The 15,243-nt window shown below is 38.6% G+C and overlaps 2 protein-coding genes across 5 annotated transcripts in view; both read left to right on the forward strand.

Moving 5' to 3' along the window:
• The first annotated feature begins 1,934 nt into the window (after positions 1-1,934).
• Positions 1,935-11,117, forward strand: aggf1 (angiogenic factor with G patch and FHA domains 1). 2 transcript variants are annotated; one of them, XM_056732057.1, is made up of 16 exons: positions 1,935-2,013; positions 2,100-2,149; positions 4,434-4,655; positions 4,826-4,925; positions 5,016-5,251; positions 5,395-5,532; positions 5,667-5,867; positions 6,863-7,373; positions 7,591-7,693; positions 7,771-7,822; positions 7,934-8,035; positions 8,130-8,295; positions 8,434-8,513; positions 9,662-9,789; positions 9,894-9,993; positions 10,082-11,117. In XM_056732057.1, exons 3-16 carry the CDS (start codon positions 4,452-4,454, stop codon positions 10,286-10,288), a joined length of 2,328 nt encoding a protein of 775 aa, XP_056588035.1. In that variant the 5' UTR covers positions 1,935-2,013; positions 2,100-2,149; positions 4,434-4,451; the 3' UTR covers positions 10,289-11,117. The 2 variants fall into 2 exon arrangements, with proteins under 2 accessions (XP_056588035.1, XP_056588033.1); XM_056732055.1 differs by having other exon boundaries at positions 1,947-2,149.
• Positions 11,118-11,327: 210 nt separating this feature from the next.
• pde8b (phosphodiesterase 8B) overlaps positions 11,328-15,243 on the forward strand; it is a 39,780-nt gene continuing 35,864 nt past the window's right edge. Inside the window, exon 1 of one of the 3 annotated variants that reach the window (XM_056732082.1) lies at positions 11,328-11,563. In XM_056732082.1, coding sequence (XP_056588060.1) covers positions 11,519-11,563 — 45 coding nt within the window. In that variant the 5' untranslated portion in view covers positions 11,328-11,518. Of the gene's footprint in view, positions 11,564-13,609; positions 14,294-15,243 lie in introns of those variants that run through there. The other 2 variants (XM_056732081.1, XM_056732080.1) reach the window with 2 other exon arrangements.

A 15,243-nucleotide genomic window follows, 5' to 3' on the forward strand; every position in this document is an offset into this window, starting at 1 on the left:
GACAAAGTATCAATTTCAATATTTTCCAAGGTTAACAGTAATACCACATATGACTCTTTGAAACAGTTGAAGTCAAAAACAATCTTCATATTATATCTGCTTGAACCCATACTCAGAACTTGACCGCTGCATCCTCATCCAGTGAGCAGTGAACACACACAGCCATTCACTGAAGTGTACAGGAAACAGTTGGGTATAAAGTGGCTTGCTCAGTCGTTTTCTGCCAAAATTTAGACTCAAACATGCAACCTTCAGGTTACAAGACCATATGCAAAAAATAGCCTTTTGGACCCAAGTGTTACTGCTTTTTTTTATCTCCTCAGGGTGTTGGACAATAAAATGCAGATAACGGTGTGAAGAGGAAAAAAATCACAACAGTTGAATAGCTGCTCCAGCTATAGACAGAGACTTGTCTCACATACTGCGGTGTAATATCCTCTAAACCCATGTATTAAAAAATATTAAAAACTTTGCCAACGAAAGGAGTATGTCATTAAACGTAAAATCATAACAAATTCGCCTCATCCTGAATCTTCTCTTGAACATCAGAATGACATTCTACAGGTCAGCAGGGATCACAAGAGACTGAAAAACATTTTTTTTTTATAGATATAGGGAGGGGACTGAAACAGGAATCAATTAATTATTAAATGGATACAAATAATGATGGAAATAGAAAACAGAAAGCCTCACAGTCTGGTTTTAAACGCTCCATGCTGTTCCATCGAACAGGTTTCACAGTATTTGTGTCTCTTGTTTCTTTGATTTGTGACTCCTGTCTGTTTTCCATCTCTCTTCTCTTTTTATTCTGTCTATTCCGATGATCAAACTTGTCTGTCTGGTTGAATAAATTATCACAAAATATAATTAGCCAATTTTTTTCATCTATGGGGAATTTTCCAGCATCTTTTTGAATCCACGCCATAAACAATGGAGGCGTATGTCAGCTGCCTGAAAGTTCCACTCTACCCAGTAAAAGTAGTTTGAGAAGTTGTTGCAAAAAAAAATGAAGGACATGGTTGGTAAAAACGAGCTCTGATAGAAACTGAGTCAGACTGACCGCGAATTGTGTGATACCGACATGACGCTGTGGATAGGAGGAAAACTTTCGATGACGTATGTGTAACCGGAACGCTCCGCCTCCGTTACTTCTGGAGCATGTCGTTAACCTGTTAATGTTAAGAAAATTACATTAGAATTTTCTTTCTGCTACACTTTTGCTTGACTATATTAAACATATATAATCAATCCGGGGTATGAAGTTTCATTTTATTTTGACAACTTAAAGAGCTTTAAAGATATCAATTTAAATAACATATTAAAACTAGTGTAGGAACTGACAAATTTAATTGATATAATTTCATTTTTAATTTCATTTTGCACTTAATGTTGCACATATGTTATTTAAAATGCATATTTTACTACAAAATTGCGTTGTCATTTTACATGCTGCATTGCCATTTTGCATATTGCATTTCAAATTGAACATAGCAACCAATATGCTTCCATAATAATTAATTGTCATTTACAATATCAAGGCAATACTTAGCAACGATGCATTTTGTTTTAACCCCGCAGTAGTAACGATCGCTCTTTTATTTATATTTCTAAAATCCGACATGACGAGGATTGTTGTTAAAGAAAATCTAAGTTTTAAATTTTGCGTAACATTTAAAACCAAAATGCATTAGTCCTGTTTGTCATGATCGTACAGCCCTACAATAAGGTTTTGTATTATAGGAATTCAAATTATACATGACATTTTTATTTTAGTGATTCACTTTAAATGAGCATTTCTCGTTGTATTGTTTCTGTTTATGGCGATGACAAAATCATTTAAAAGTTATTCCGACAGTAAAGTACATTATCAGTTACAGGGCGCTAGGGGTGCTATGCGCGGAAGAATAAACCCACAAGCGGAAGTGACGCAGTGTGCGCAATTTATATCGTTTTTAAGTGAAAGTATGGCAGCCTCGGTTGATGTGGGATTAAAGTTCGTCGCGTTCGCTGCCTGTAACGCACTTTACGATAACACAAACATCTACACGATTATGTGTCCGATGCACGCTGGTCACGTCATGTTTATTTTTTATTTGCAGATTGACGGCGGCACTTTAGAAAAACGAAAGAAAACCAGTGGTGTGAATCGGTAAGCAACGTGCAAGAAAACATAATGCGCTCTGATATTAAACACACTTGATCTAATAATTAGTTTGCACCTGTTGAACGTGATAGATGATGAATTAAAAGTATTTGTGACGTGTTAGTTCAGCATCATGTGTTAGTTAGCATATCATGCACATTTACTACGCCGCTCTCTGTTTGTTGTATTAGTCAAGTTATTTATATATATAGAATAATAACTATTTTCTCTTTATTCTCTGTCAAAACAAAAAAGTAATTGCGATCTTATTTCTTCTTCAGAACTTACAAAAAAATAGTATCACATGAAAAATACTGTGGTTTCCCATAGCACTCGGTTGTAAGTTTTAGTAGCATATGTTATGTAATGATGTAATCACATTATATTTAATGTAGAATATAAAAGTACTAAAGTACAGTAAAATAAACTGTACTGATTACTGTAGTCTAAAGTTGTGGCCCAAAGTATTGGCAGTGACATAAATTTAGTGTTTTGCAAAATTTGTTGCTTCTCTATTTCTTAAGTTAGCATATCTAAGTTTTAAAGACGTTTATTGGCCAAAACATATTATGCAAAGTGTCAATATTTACAGTATTGGTTTTTTTTCTCACAACCGGCATGCTAAATATTAGCTTCTGGGCCAAATCCGTATTGATGGCAAACCTTTCTTGCCTTATTAGAGCTCTGAATTGATCACAGTTTGTGGGCTTCTGTTTATCCACTCTCTTTTTGAAGATTGACCACAGGTTTTCTATATGGTATTGACATCTGGGGAGTTTCTGTTATTTGCAATTGTTTAAAATGCATCAGAACACTTTGCATGATAATCTATAAACAATGTGAATGAACAGCAGAAACTTTTCCAATCACAGCTTTAATGTCACTGCCAATACTTTTTTCCATGATTGTACTAAGAAGGTTCCAAACACTATAGTATATATAAATAAGGGATGCGCGGATATGTACATTTTGGCCCATATATATATATGCGCCAATTTTTAGATTATCGGCTTCCAGTGTTAAAAAATTATCAGTTATCATACACTTACTAAATTTAGATAACTTAGTATCTAAATTATCAAAACCAAAGCAAAACAAGATTTTTTCCCCTGAAAAAAAACCCTAGTAAAATATTCTTTAACTATGAAACTTTTCTTGTATGTTTATTTAATAAAATAATTATTGATTTTCTTCCAGAGCAACCCAGAAAAGTGTTCTTAATAGCCACTAACTGGTGTCAAGAAAGAATTCATACACCCATCGGCTGTAAAAAAATTGCTTTTGATACAATAATTTACATTTATAAATATCTACACACTGTATCTACATTAAAAATGTTTTGCTAATTACTGTAAGTGAATGATCATGACAGAATGACAGCACTGTATTGGATTTTAACTGTGAGCAGTGTACAGCTGAAGTGGTTTAAGCAGAGAAAATTATTCTTAATTTATCGGCCTTAATTTATTTATATATACCAATAATTAATCGTGCATCCCTAAAATTTATATATATATATATAATATGTATATATATATATTTATATAAATATTTATTATGAATTTTAATGCAGTTCACTAGTAAATACATATTACAGTACACTGCTGTATTTTTTATTTGGGATTTGGTATTATTTTGGGAATTGCAGATTTATTGTGGGTTTAATGTTGTGTATTAAAGAGTACAAAACTAGGGATTTTAAGGTCCTACTTTGGTTTATGGGGTGTCCCAAAACAAGTTTATGTACATCTGTACATTTCACAATAAAAGGTTATTATTCTTACCTTACTTCTTGACTGATTCTCAAATGATTCATTCTGCGATTCATCGGTTTAATCCCTTCCTTTCTGCAAGCCTAGTCTGATTGGTGTGATGGTCAGATAGTCTGTTGATTGGTCTGCTGCAATGAGGCTCACGAGCTTCAGTATTTTGTGGAATAGAGTGAAGTTTTCGCGTGCAGTCCTAGCAGAACGTAGGCGGGTACTAAATGAAGTGATGTAAATCCACGTCATTTTTTTCCAAGCCAATAACTTTTACAACTTGGCAGAGTGCTTATTTTCAAAAACGGCAACATTACACACTGCATGAAATGTAATTTCCATGATCTCATGTATTGTACTCTTTAATATGGCACATTGTTTCTTGTAATTTTTTCAACTACGTATATTGGTTTTGATATAAACATTCAAACAAGAAAACGATACAAGAGCATTTAAAACAAATCTAAATCTACATGCTACTGTTTAATTCTTAATCCAGTCAACTCTTTTTATTTTTTATCAACTCTCAGAATCAAATTTGATTGGATATGGACGTGGAGGGAGATCCAGACCCTGAACTGAATGATCAGGGATTGGAAGAAGAGCTTGTGTCTTTGAGATCTCAAGCAGAGTTGCTGAGACGGGATCTACAGACATGCAAGGATGAACTTCAGAAGCTACAGAAACAGCTCAACCAAAGCGATCGTCTCCAGAAGACAACAGAAAGCTACAATGAGGATCTCAGACAGCAGGTGAGTCTGATGCAGTTGTTAATTTAGGGACCATGAAATCAAAGCTGGTGTTTTGAGTCCAATGCTTAGGCCAATATATACATTCTGACATGTAACGAATGAACTTGAACTGACATTGTGTTGGACTTTTGTTTCTTGATGATCGACGTGTTGCTCTTGACTTGTCTTAGGTTGATCGACTGAGTGCAGAAATCCACGAGCGAAAGAAAAAAGAGAGAGAGAAGGTGGATGCTGAGGTTCAAACGGAAGAGTACACCTGGACGGAGACAGGCGAGTTATTCTCTTCGGTACCACAGTTCAATAATCGATTTACCTGCAGCAGTGATGTGGAATTTAAAAGCAATTTCTTTCTTAAAACAGATTATTATAATTATTATTATGGCGGATACTACCACTCAGAAACAGAGATGGTGGCAGATACACAGGAGGCTGTTGCCACGGAAACACAGAAGGATTTTGCCACGGAAACACAGGAGGCTTTTGCCACACACATTGTAGAGTCATCAGAACAAACTGATGTGTATCCATTACTGACGGAGACTCTACCAGTCGACCCTGAGCAGCAAGATGGATCAAATGTTTTAACACAAACTGAGGTGGGATTATTTGTCCAAGACGTGGATATGTTCTGTTTTTTCTGTTGTCAAACAATTTTATTCAGCAGAATTGGTTCAGCAGCATTTATCCATTGAGCTTCTTTATCCAATTTCATTTTATTATGTTTCTGCTGTATTTTCAGGAGACGTCTGGAGAAGGCAACTCTATCGCAGACATGCTCCGAGCAACTGCAGAAGAGGCCCTGAATCAGACCAACTTTGTGTTTGATGAAACTTCCGGCATGTACTACGACCACAGCACCGGATTTTACTACGATTCTGTAAGTTCCTTCTACGTCATCTTAATAAATGTTTGATTCTCTTGGGACATCTCACGATTGTTCACCGGCCATTAATTGTGTAATCTTGTATAATCGGAATCGTCCGTGCTAATGTGTTTTTTCCTCTTTCGCAGTCCACTCAGCTGTACTATGATGCCAACACCGGCATGTATTATTATTACGACCCGGAAAGTGGAAAATACCAATTCCACTCGAGGATAGAGGTGCCCGCCGCACACCCTGACGCGGAGCAGACGCCCCAGAGGAAGAGCAAAGACTGGAAAAACAGGAAGTCGTTGAAGAGCGCAGATAGAACTTCCTGTCCCGACGCAGGGGTGAGATGCACACGGACACACTCTTGCATTTGCAAAGTTTTGTATTTGTTTGTTGACACTCCTTTCCAAGAATCTCCAAAGCCCAACCCAATTGAGATTTGGATTCAATTCAAGATTTCCTAGTTCTTCTGTTGCCCGAGTCTCTGTTTTCAGTATTTCTTCTGAGAGTTTATTCCACAGTTTAGTAATTTCTGGTTTGTTGAATAGTGTTGGTGGATTTAGAGGGTCAGTGGAACAGTGGTCTTAGAAAGGGGTCTGTAGAAGAGCTTAGTAAAGCTGACAGTTTGCTGTTCCTTTTGCTGTAGGTTCAGGATTTGACTAACTCAATGGGTCAGTTGAAGATAGAACGTGTCAAGCGGATTGAATTCAGAGGTACGCTCTTGTTTATAGATTAGTTACTGTAGCTTCACTAAATGGTTTAGGTTGTACGGATGTGACATGTTAATAAACATCAACATTTAACATAGCAGTATTCACTTTTTTTGGGTGACTGTGCCTAAATTAGTACTGCTTTGATTTGAGATGAAAACAATTTTTTTAGGGAAATTACATTTAGCCATTCAGTGGACTCTTTTATTCAAAGTGACTTTCCAGACACTTTAAAAGTGTGGAAGAGTATGGAAAAATGGCAGGTTAATATAAGGTTTCTAGTTTTGGATGGGGGTTTAGTTTTTAGCCTGGTTTGTTTGATGACTATTTATTTATATCAGTGATGCTAGACATAAAGTTGAAGCCATGGGGCAGCAGTAAATGCAGGTTTGTTCACATAGACCCTGAAGTTTAAAACAGACACGACATTTCCGCGCCCCATCCTGGCCTCTTCTTGACCTAATCTTCTTCCAAATTAAAATACTTTGGAAAGTGCTCGAAACTGAGACTCGGGTGACGATCTTTTTTTGGTGACAAACAAGCAAATACAAAACTTGTAACAATTCTTATGGAATCCCTGCTGGATATTCCTCTATCTGATTGGCCGAGTGTTTGCTGTCTCAAAGGATCATAAAGAGGCGGGGGCTGAGGTTGCCAAACAGCCTGAAAGCCAACACAAAGGAAAAAGGGATGATACCACATCACATAAAAAAACACGCAGATCTCGATCCCGAAGCCCCCCACGACCCAGCGCTACAGAAAGATCCAAAAAAGGCAAGAGTCGAGACAGGAGCAGAGAGCGCTCGATAGACAAAAAGAAAACTCGGAGACGGAGCCGGTCGCGTTCACATGACACACACAGCAGGAGACGGAAAGAGAACGGGTCGCACTCGGATGACTCACACGGGCAAAGGAGAAAGAGCAGTAAGAAGCAGAGAAAGAGATCGCGTTCGGATAGTCGCAGAGAGCGGAAGTCACGTTCCGATGGTGTCAACGGTGAGAGTGAGCCGGAGGAAGGAGAGATCACCGGGTCGGATGGAGAGAAAGAACCATTATCGTCATCCTCATCAATTTCATCACCTGTTCAACCCGCACATGAGAGTCCAGAGAGAGAAGTGGAAGCACAAGTGCAGGAAGGTGAGCAGAACGAACGATAGAATCAATGTTAGATGTTTCAGGGCAGACATAGGTGGAAAAACACAACGCCCCCTGGTGACTGCTTATGATGTTTTGGTTACTTAGGGATGGTCTGGGGCTTCATTCAGATTAAATAACCTGTTTTAAACTTTCATCATTTGACCTGTTTGTCCTGAGATGTACATGTGTTTGAGTAATGCATGTGTTTGTGTTTCAGAAGCCTGGCCGCCGTGCGTTCGGGTGACAGTGGTTCGTTCACCTGTATTGGAGACCGGAACGCTGTTCATCCTCACAGCTGACACTGTTGCCACAATCGGCAGGTCAGTACAACACGTCTGGTTGTTCAGGTGCGTGTTAAACCTGAAAGATTTAAGTGTTTGTTTGTCTCTGTTTGCAGAGAGAAAGACATGAATCACGCCATCAGAATCCCCGAGATGGGTGTTAGTAAGGTAAATGACACAATACTGTGAAATCAAACAATCCACAGTTACTCTGATGAGTCATTTTTGATAAAACATTTTAAGGATCAATAACTTTGTCGTGTGTGTGTGTGTGTGTAGTCCCATGCGGAGGTTTATTTTGACCAGGAGAATCAGGGTTACCTGTTGATCGATCAGGGCAGTCAGAACGGCACTGTCATCAATGGAAACAGAATATTACAGGTAACACTATCCGAACGCATCATGGACACCTCAGAAGATTGATCATTTATTGCAACGTTTTTTAACCTGTTGTTTGGTAACTGTGTCTGTGCAGCCCAAAGTACGCTGTGACCCTTACCTTCTGACCCACGGAGATGAAGTGAAGATGGGCGAGACTGTCTTGTCCTTCCACATTCACACCGGAACCAACACGTGTGACGGTTGTGAACCGGGACAGATCATAGCACATCTGAGTCGGCATAAGAGAGAGGAGAACTCTGGTACATACACACAGATCCGTTTTTTGTATTCGTGAGAGTATCCTTTGTTTTTGCACTAGGCCAATGTTGTTGTTTTAATATTATACTCTAACTCTGATGATATCAGTAGTGTGAATGTGAAGTCTCTGTGTGTTTCAGGATCTATTCTTAGTAAAGAAGACAAAGAAATTCAACGACAGAAAGAACTCAAGATGATTAAAGTTAAATATGGTCTTAAAGTAAGTTTTTATGTGTTGTCCTTCATACAACAACACAAAAGAATATATTTTCTCTTCTTACATGACGTTAAGATCAGTGGTGGCGTTTCACCAAAATCTAGGGTATGGCAAAATTCCTCTGGCCGTACAACAACGACATTCCAAAGTACAGAACCACAAATTATACCACATCATATCTAAACAAAACATGTACAAGAATCCACGAAACTGAAAGAATGCACGAACATCCACTGAGTGAATGAATGGAATGGAGTGAACTGCGCAACACTGGCACACAGAGTACATTTTTTAATTATTCACAGATAACGTAACAAATATTATTCATTCAGATACAATTTTTGTAGATCTGGCTTTGGCAGATGAGATTGTTATTTGACTTTTAAAATAAAAAATAATAATTGGCAAGATGTTGACATTAAAGACCTCACTACTCCTTTCTTTACCATACACTTTATTATTAAACGCATGTAAGGCATTTTTTAATTGTTTCTTCATTTTGTTGAAATAAAATGCCTGTATGATTTAAAATGTGATTTGAAAATGAAGACTAGCGAAAAATGGATTCGAACCTGCATCTCAAAAGTGTCAAAATTACTAGTCACATGTCTTCGTCACTACATCATTAAAGTTGTTGAAGAAATATACAGCAGTCTCCAGTATTTTGATAATCTTTAATGATAGTCATCATGCACACATTGTTTCCACTGTTTTGTCTGAATGCTGGGGTACAGGAACTGCCATAGTCTACCATAAGCAAACGCCGCCCCTGGTTAAGATAGTGGAATATGTTTTTAAATAGTGCAGGTTGAAGAACGTGTGGGGTTCAGTGCTGCCCTCTGTTGGTCAGGACTGTGATAGTTCACGCAAAATGCCAATTCTCTCCTTTATTGACCATCATGTCTTTCAAAATCTGTATATGACTTTTTTCCTTCCTCAAAACATTATTCAAAATATCGCATTTTATGTTCTGCAAAAGAAAGGTGGTCAAATAGGTTTGAAATGAAATGAGGGTGAATATCCGAAAAATACAGATTTGAGTATTGCTTGACTTTGGAAGACTCTAAATATTACTCGTAAATCATATGTGTTACTGCTGTGCTGATGCTTTGTCATTTTCGAAGGCATAAAGAGTCTTGTGTGCATTTCAGAACAGTGATTATGAAGAGCAGAAGGCTGTTAAGAACAGCAAGTATAAAGACAGAGCTGAAAACCGCCGGCAGACGGTTGGGAGCAAGGGAGTATTCCAGAGAGACGACGCTCCTGCTTCGGTTCATGTGTATGTGACATCACCTGTCCAGTCAAACAATTTACCTTTAAAATAATGATTGATTAAACGTCTATGGCTTTTGTTAAAGTTTGTGTTCATGTGGCTTTATGTAGTGAAATTGGTGATGAGAACAAGGGTAAACAGATGCTGGAGAAGATGGGCTGGAAACGTGGAGAGGGGCTCGGCAAGGATGGAACCGGCAGGAAAGATCCAGTAAGAGATAATTCCAGTGTTTTGCTTGTTGAGGGTTGAGAAAAATGCACAGATGCTTTGATTTGTAACTTCATTTTTTTTGTTTCAGATCCAGCTGCAGCTGCGTAAGGCTCAGTCTGGTCTTGGTTCTGGAGTCGTTATGTCTATAGATGACGCCAATCTCACCAAAACCAAAAACCAGCGTAACTGGGAGCGGGCACGGGAACGCTTTACAGATGCATGCCTGACTGACTCCGCCCATCCTGATACTAGCGAATCACCTAACACTTTGGTCAAAATTAATGATTCGGAGTGACTTACTTTGAATGCTGTGGATTTGTGGCTGATTTTGAAGTTTACTGCAAGTTCAACTTCTCAGAGGGTGCAACAAAGACAGAATTCTGACATTTTTGTCAATTGTTTTTTAGTTCTTTTTAATCAAACGTTGTTTTTCCCCAAAATTGAACGACAAACAATATCTCAGACAAATAAAGAAAGGTCTGTAAAAGTGTTTTCCTCGTGTTATAGAAGCGTTCGCTGAAACTCGGTCAAACTGTATCTTTAAAGCTATGTTTTGCGGATCAATCATACCCAGCTTTTGCGGTGACAGCTGCAGTTAAACCTGTGGAGCGATGTATGACCTGTCAGTAGGGACAAAATTACATGCGTCAGTCTTCTGTCAAGAGGCATCAAGTGCTTAGCTGCTGTTTGTCCAAGGGCAACAAATAACATGCAGGACAGAACAAAAACCTTTGTGAAACTTCTGTGTGACCTGAATTTGTCCACATAAAAAGGTGTTGTGGTCCACATGGCTTCTGTATTGTGGTCAACTTCGCCATATCGTATACGCTTGTTAATCGTGTTATGCGTTATTGGGTATCTCAAATCCTGTGTGAACATGTCTGGGTCCTATCTCACCCCAAAGTCGAAAGAGAAGAGAATATTTAGGGAGTTTAGGTCGGGTGGGACCCTTTTTGTCGAAGATAAACTGATATTTTTTTATAATTTATAACACATCACTTCGGAGCTTGTTTGTAATTTAATATATTTGCTGTAATGATATAAATGACCTTTATAACATTAAAATAAGTTTACTATGGTCTTACTTAAATAATCATGTCTTAAAATAAAAAATGATGACTACAGTTTTGGTGTAATGCATATATTATATAGCCGGTTTTAAATTCTTGTTTTAAAAATCTACAAAATAGTACGTGGTTGAAATAGTTTTTAATCTTTATGAACTAAAAATGTGGGTGTGAAATATGACCCTGGCATAATAGAGGGCCTGTAGCCCAGCACTCAAAGTGTACCCGGCGGCGCTAGGACCCCACACGGGCGCTTTCTGTTCGAGTGGGTGAAGAAGTTCTGAGTGAGAAACATCGCCTACCTACAACCTCAAAAGTTCCCAGTCAGCTCTGACTTTCGTGCGAACGGGTGGGGAGAATGCTGTCAGAATGCGCTTTCGACGAGGCTTTGCCGGTAAATAGGTGGGATTTCATGTAACCGAACCGCTCGGCAAGGTTTGGACCGGGGACGCGGAGAGATGAGCGCGGTCACGCAGCTGCTGTCCAACGGACCCCAGATAGAGGTGAGATTCAGATTCTAGTCCACGTTCGAAAGTTTCCTACAAAACACCAGTTGTTTGCTTTTCATCCGGCCTTCGAAGGTCGTTTCATAACTTGGTGTTGCTATTTTTAAACGAGAAGTCTGTTTGGTTTGCGTTTGTTAAAAGTGCAAAAGGGATAGGCTGAATGCCACAGCAGATTATTTGAGTAATTCTCTATGTGCGGGATACAGTTATATAAAGTTAAAATGGTCAAATGCTTCAAAAATATTGTGGTCTGTCCGCTATAAACGCATGGATTTGTTTGCGTATGTGCAACTAAAGGCTAAATACAAGACTTTTGCTCAGATTTTCGACAGATTTTCAGTCTGGACGTGTTGCAGAAAGTCTGTGCCAGTCTGCAGATTTGATAAGTTTTTGGGTTTCTATCTGAAACTTTCAAAAAGTCTGCAAGTGTACGATGTCTATTTAAAAAAAAATCTGTTCCGTTTTTTTATTGTATAAATTGTTTTATTTTTTGTCACCAAATTAAAATTCATGTCAATTGATGTAATATTTTTGAGGAAGAATGTATTAGGCGTTTTTTGTCTGAATGTTACATTTAAATTCGAAATTTTAAATGAACATTCCATTCCCTCTAAATGTTACATTCTACGTTCCAAAGTTCGATACATTGTGTCTTCTGTCATTTCAGCGGGGAAGTTTTCAAGTTCTCCAGCAGGGGGAAGTCATGGGCGGGGTTGTATTTTAGAAAACAGAGGATCAGCTGTATTACACAAAAATCAAAAATCCTGTCGTATCTATTTAGTAACCATGGGGATTTCAATTTAGAATATTTAACTAGTCAGATCTTAATTTAGAACAGATAGTACGTTACTGTAATCTTGCCTCAGGTCAGCAATAAATACGACATGCGGTGGAGGATTAAATTGTAAAGCATTATTCATAACATAAGGCTTTCATTGAATAAAAAATAACGTTGAGATGAGATGTAGTGATCTTGAATAGAGACATCTTGCTATACCAGCTGAACTGCACTGGATATGATGGAACGCTGGTGATTTTAAAGAAAGATCTAAAACTTCCACCCTAGAGCCTAACTGTAATTAAAATGTTCTACCCTGTGGAAGATGTACAAACCTAAATAATAGTTGTAAGTGATTAAAAGGGATCAATCATTTTCACAGCCAATCTAATTGACAGCTCTTTGTCATTTGAATAGCTCCACTTTGTAGTTCTAAGAATTGCTGATTGAGAAGTAATTAAATTTCTAAGGTTGACAGTTCATGTATAATTGCTCTTCTTCTGTAATTTAATAATACAAGAGAGGTGTAAAAATACCTTTAATTGCTCTCTAACACCAAGCCCTAGTCTAACAATCTGAATCTGTTGAGATCTTCATGCATAGAATACACATAATTTATGAAAGTTTAGTGTGTTGTGTCATTTCAGATATACAGCAATGACAAGTGATACAGTAAAGCAGGAAAATAGTAATGATAGCCTGAGATGCAGAGATAAGCCAGTCCCACACACTAGAGAGGCTTTTGAGGTTTTTGGGGGTGTTCTTCAGGTTAATGCTTTTGTAGTTGTGCTTTATCACAACACTGTGATATCTGCGGCCTACAGATGAAGCAGAGATGTGCTGATATGCTGCACTCGCATTCATGTGATAATTATTTAATTTGCAGTGTATAAAACACTTTCTATATGCTATATTATATAATCCTTTTTGTGCCCATGCAATATTTTTTTGAGTAAACTACCGCACAATAAGAGTTCTATGTACCTGGTTCTGGATTCTATAATTACAGATGTTTAGAAATAATCGGATGGAATAAACGAACAAATCAATTCAATTAATGTTCTATTATATTATTATATATGTATATATATATATATATATATATATATTGAGAGCATTTAATGAAGGTAAGAGACTGTCAGTGTCTAACTGTCACTGGTGACGCGTTTGTGTCTTAAAAAATGAGAACCGTGAATGTAAGTTTGAGACACACTGTACGTCCTGACGCTTTCCGTCTGATGTGACGAGCATACAGATGATGATCACTGCGTGAAAATGGATCGCAAATAGATGGCATCGAGTAACCCAGAGCTTCAGCACTCGTGAAATGGGGTTCAAATTCGTAGTGGTTTCCCAAAACGTGCCGCGGCACGCGCGCACACGGTCGGACAACCGAGGTGTCATCGATCTGACATTTTCTCATAAATAACGGTGAAACGTCATGCATCGCGCGTAAATCCACGGGAACATGAACATGGATCTCCTCTTCGTTTCTCCTTGACGCGCACCGACGGAACGGGAGGCGGGCGGTGGGCTGAACCGAGCGAATTGACTATCGGCCAATGCAACGGGGGAACGGCGGCGTGACAGCGACCCGGGAGCCGGGAAGTCAGAGGGACAGTGCTTGGCGTGGCTGGGACTCGTTCTGCCGGGTATAACGCGGAACGATGGGCTGCGCTCCCAGCATCCACGTCTCGCAGAGTGGGGTGATCTACTGCCGCGACTCGGACGAGTCCAACTCGCCGCACCAGACCACCACCATCTCGCAGGGCACGGCGACCACCCTGCACGGCCTCTTCATCAAGACCGACGCGGCGGACACGATTCCCTCCGTAATCGCGTACCAGAGCAGGCACACGCGGACCGGCTCGCACCGGGAGCGCAAAGAGAACAGCGGCGGTCACATCTGCATAGAGGCCGAGACCCAGACCAGCAAGACCAGCGTTAAGGTACACGTTATGAATGAAACGTAAACATTGCGTCTTGCTTAAACGAATGAATGACAGCCAAGACGTTTTTCATCACGTTGTTTCATCAATCATTTTGTGGTTTCATTTATGATGCCTTTCCACAAATCATTGAAAAAGGAAGCCGGTGTCTACGATTATGCGTAATCTATCCTCGGTGTTGTGTTTGCATGATTTTACATTCATACACAATACCCGTTCAGAATGCGCATTTAGTATATACAATAATGAACTGAAAATGCTTGAATGTGTTGCAAACATTTGTTCATTTAGAAAGTCTGAATAAAATAGTTTTACTGTACAAAGTCAAGCAGTTAACCCAAAAACAGCTTGCAGGTTGATCCTGATGTGCAGAAGCAGAGAAAATCAACTTTAAATAGAAATATTAAACAATGACACTAACATAATTGTGTTTAGTTTGGATAGCAAAATAAACAGACGTATCAGCTTTTAAAATGGAGAAAACACTTCTCATATCTTTAGTTGTTGGCTGTGTATCAAAATTCATCTGTCACTAGGTGATATGTTTGATACTGTAATTTGTAAGTTAGTAATTAACATTTCTGATGTCGCTATTTGCTGTTTCTACTTTTTCATCTTTATCATTGTGTATTGTTTTGATCCTGAGCAGTTCGTGACAACATGTCATAGTTGATTTAAATGCAATTTTTGTGGACATTTTGCTCTGTAATCAATTTGCGTTGTGTCTTTGGTGTTGATCTCCAGTGTTAAATCTGGAACTCAAAGCAAAACCAATTGAGAGTCGTTGCATGTACTAGATAGTACAGTGACCCCAAAATACATTTGGACATGTGCCAGCCTGCCAGGCATAAGAATGTCTTTTCATTAGATAACGCAATTGCAAATCAAGTGATGTTTATTTTAAAGACAGCACAAGCACACCTCTCCAGCAAAACATTTCACTCAGAGCA

This window comes from Triplophysa dalaica, chromosome 19 (assembly GCF_015846415.1).
Source record: "Triplophysa dalaica isolate WHDGS20190420 chromosome 19, ASM1584641v1, whole genome shotgun sequence".
NCBI lineage: Eukaryota > Metazoa > Chordata > Actinopteri > Cypriniformes > Nemacheilidae > Triplophysa > Triplophysa dalaica.

Excerpts from the sequence above, each read along its gene's own strand:
- aggf1 (XM_056732057.1), top strand. The coding sequence starts at position 4,452 with ATGGACGTGGAGGGAGATCCAGACCCTGAACTGAATGATCAGGGATTG. Across the intron at positions 4,656-4,825 it reads ATGAGGATCTCAGACAGCAG|GTTGATCGACTGAGTGCAGA; the intron begins GTGAGTCTGATG and ends GACTTGTCTTAG. Across the intron at positions 8,036-8,129 it reads ATGGAAACAGAATATTACAG|CCCAAAGTACGCTGTGACCC; the intron begins GTAACACTATCC and ends GTGTCTGTGCAG.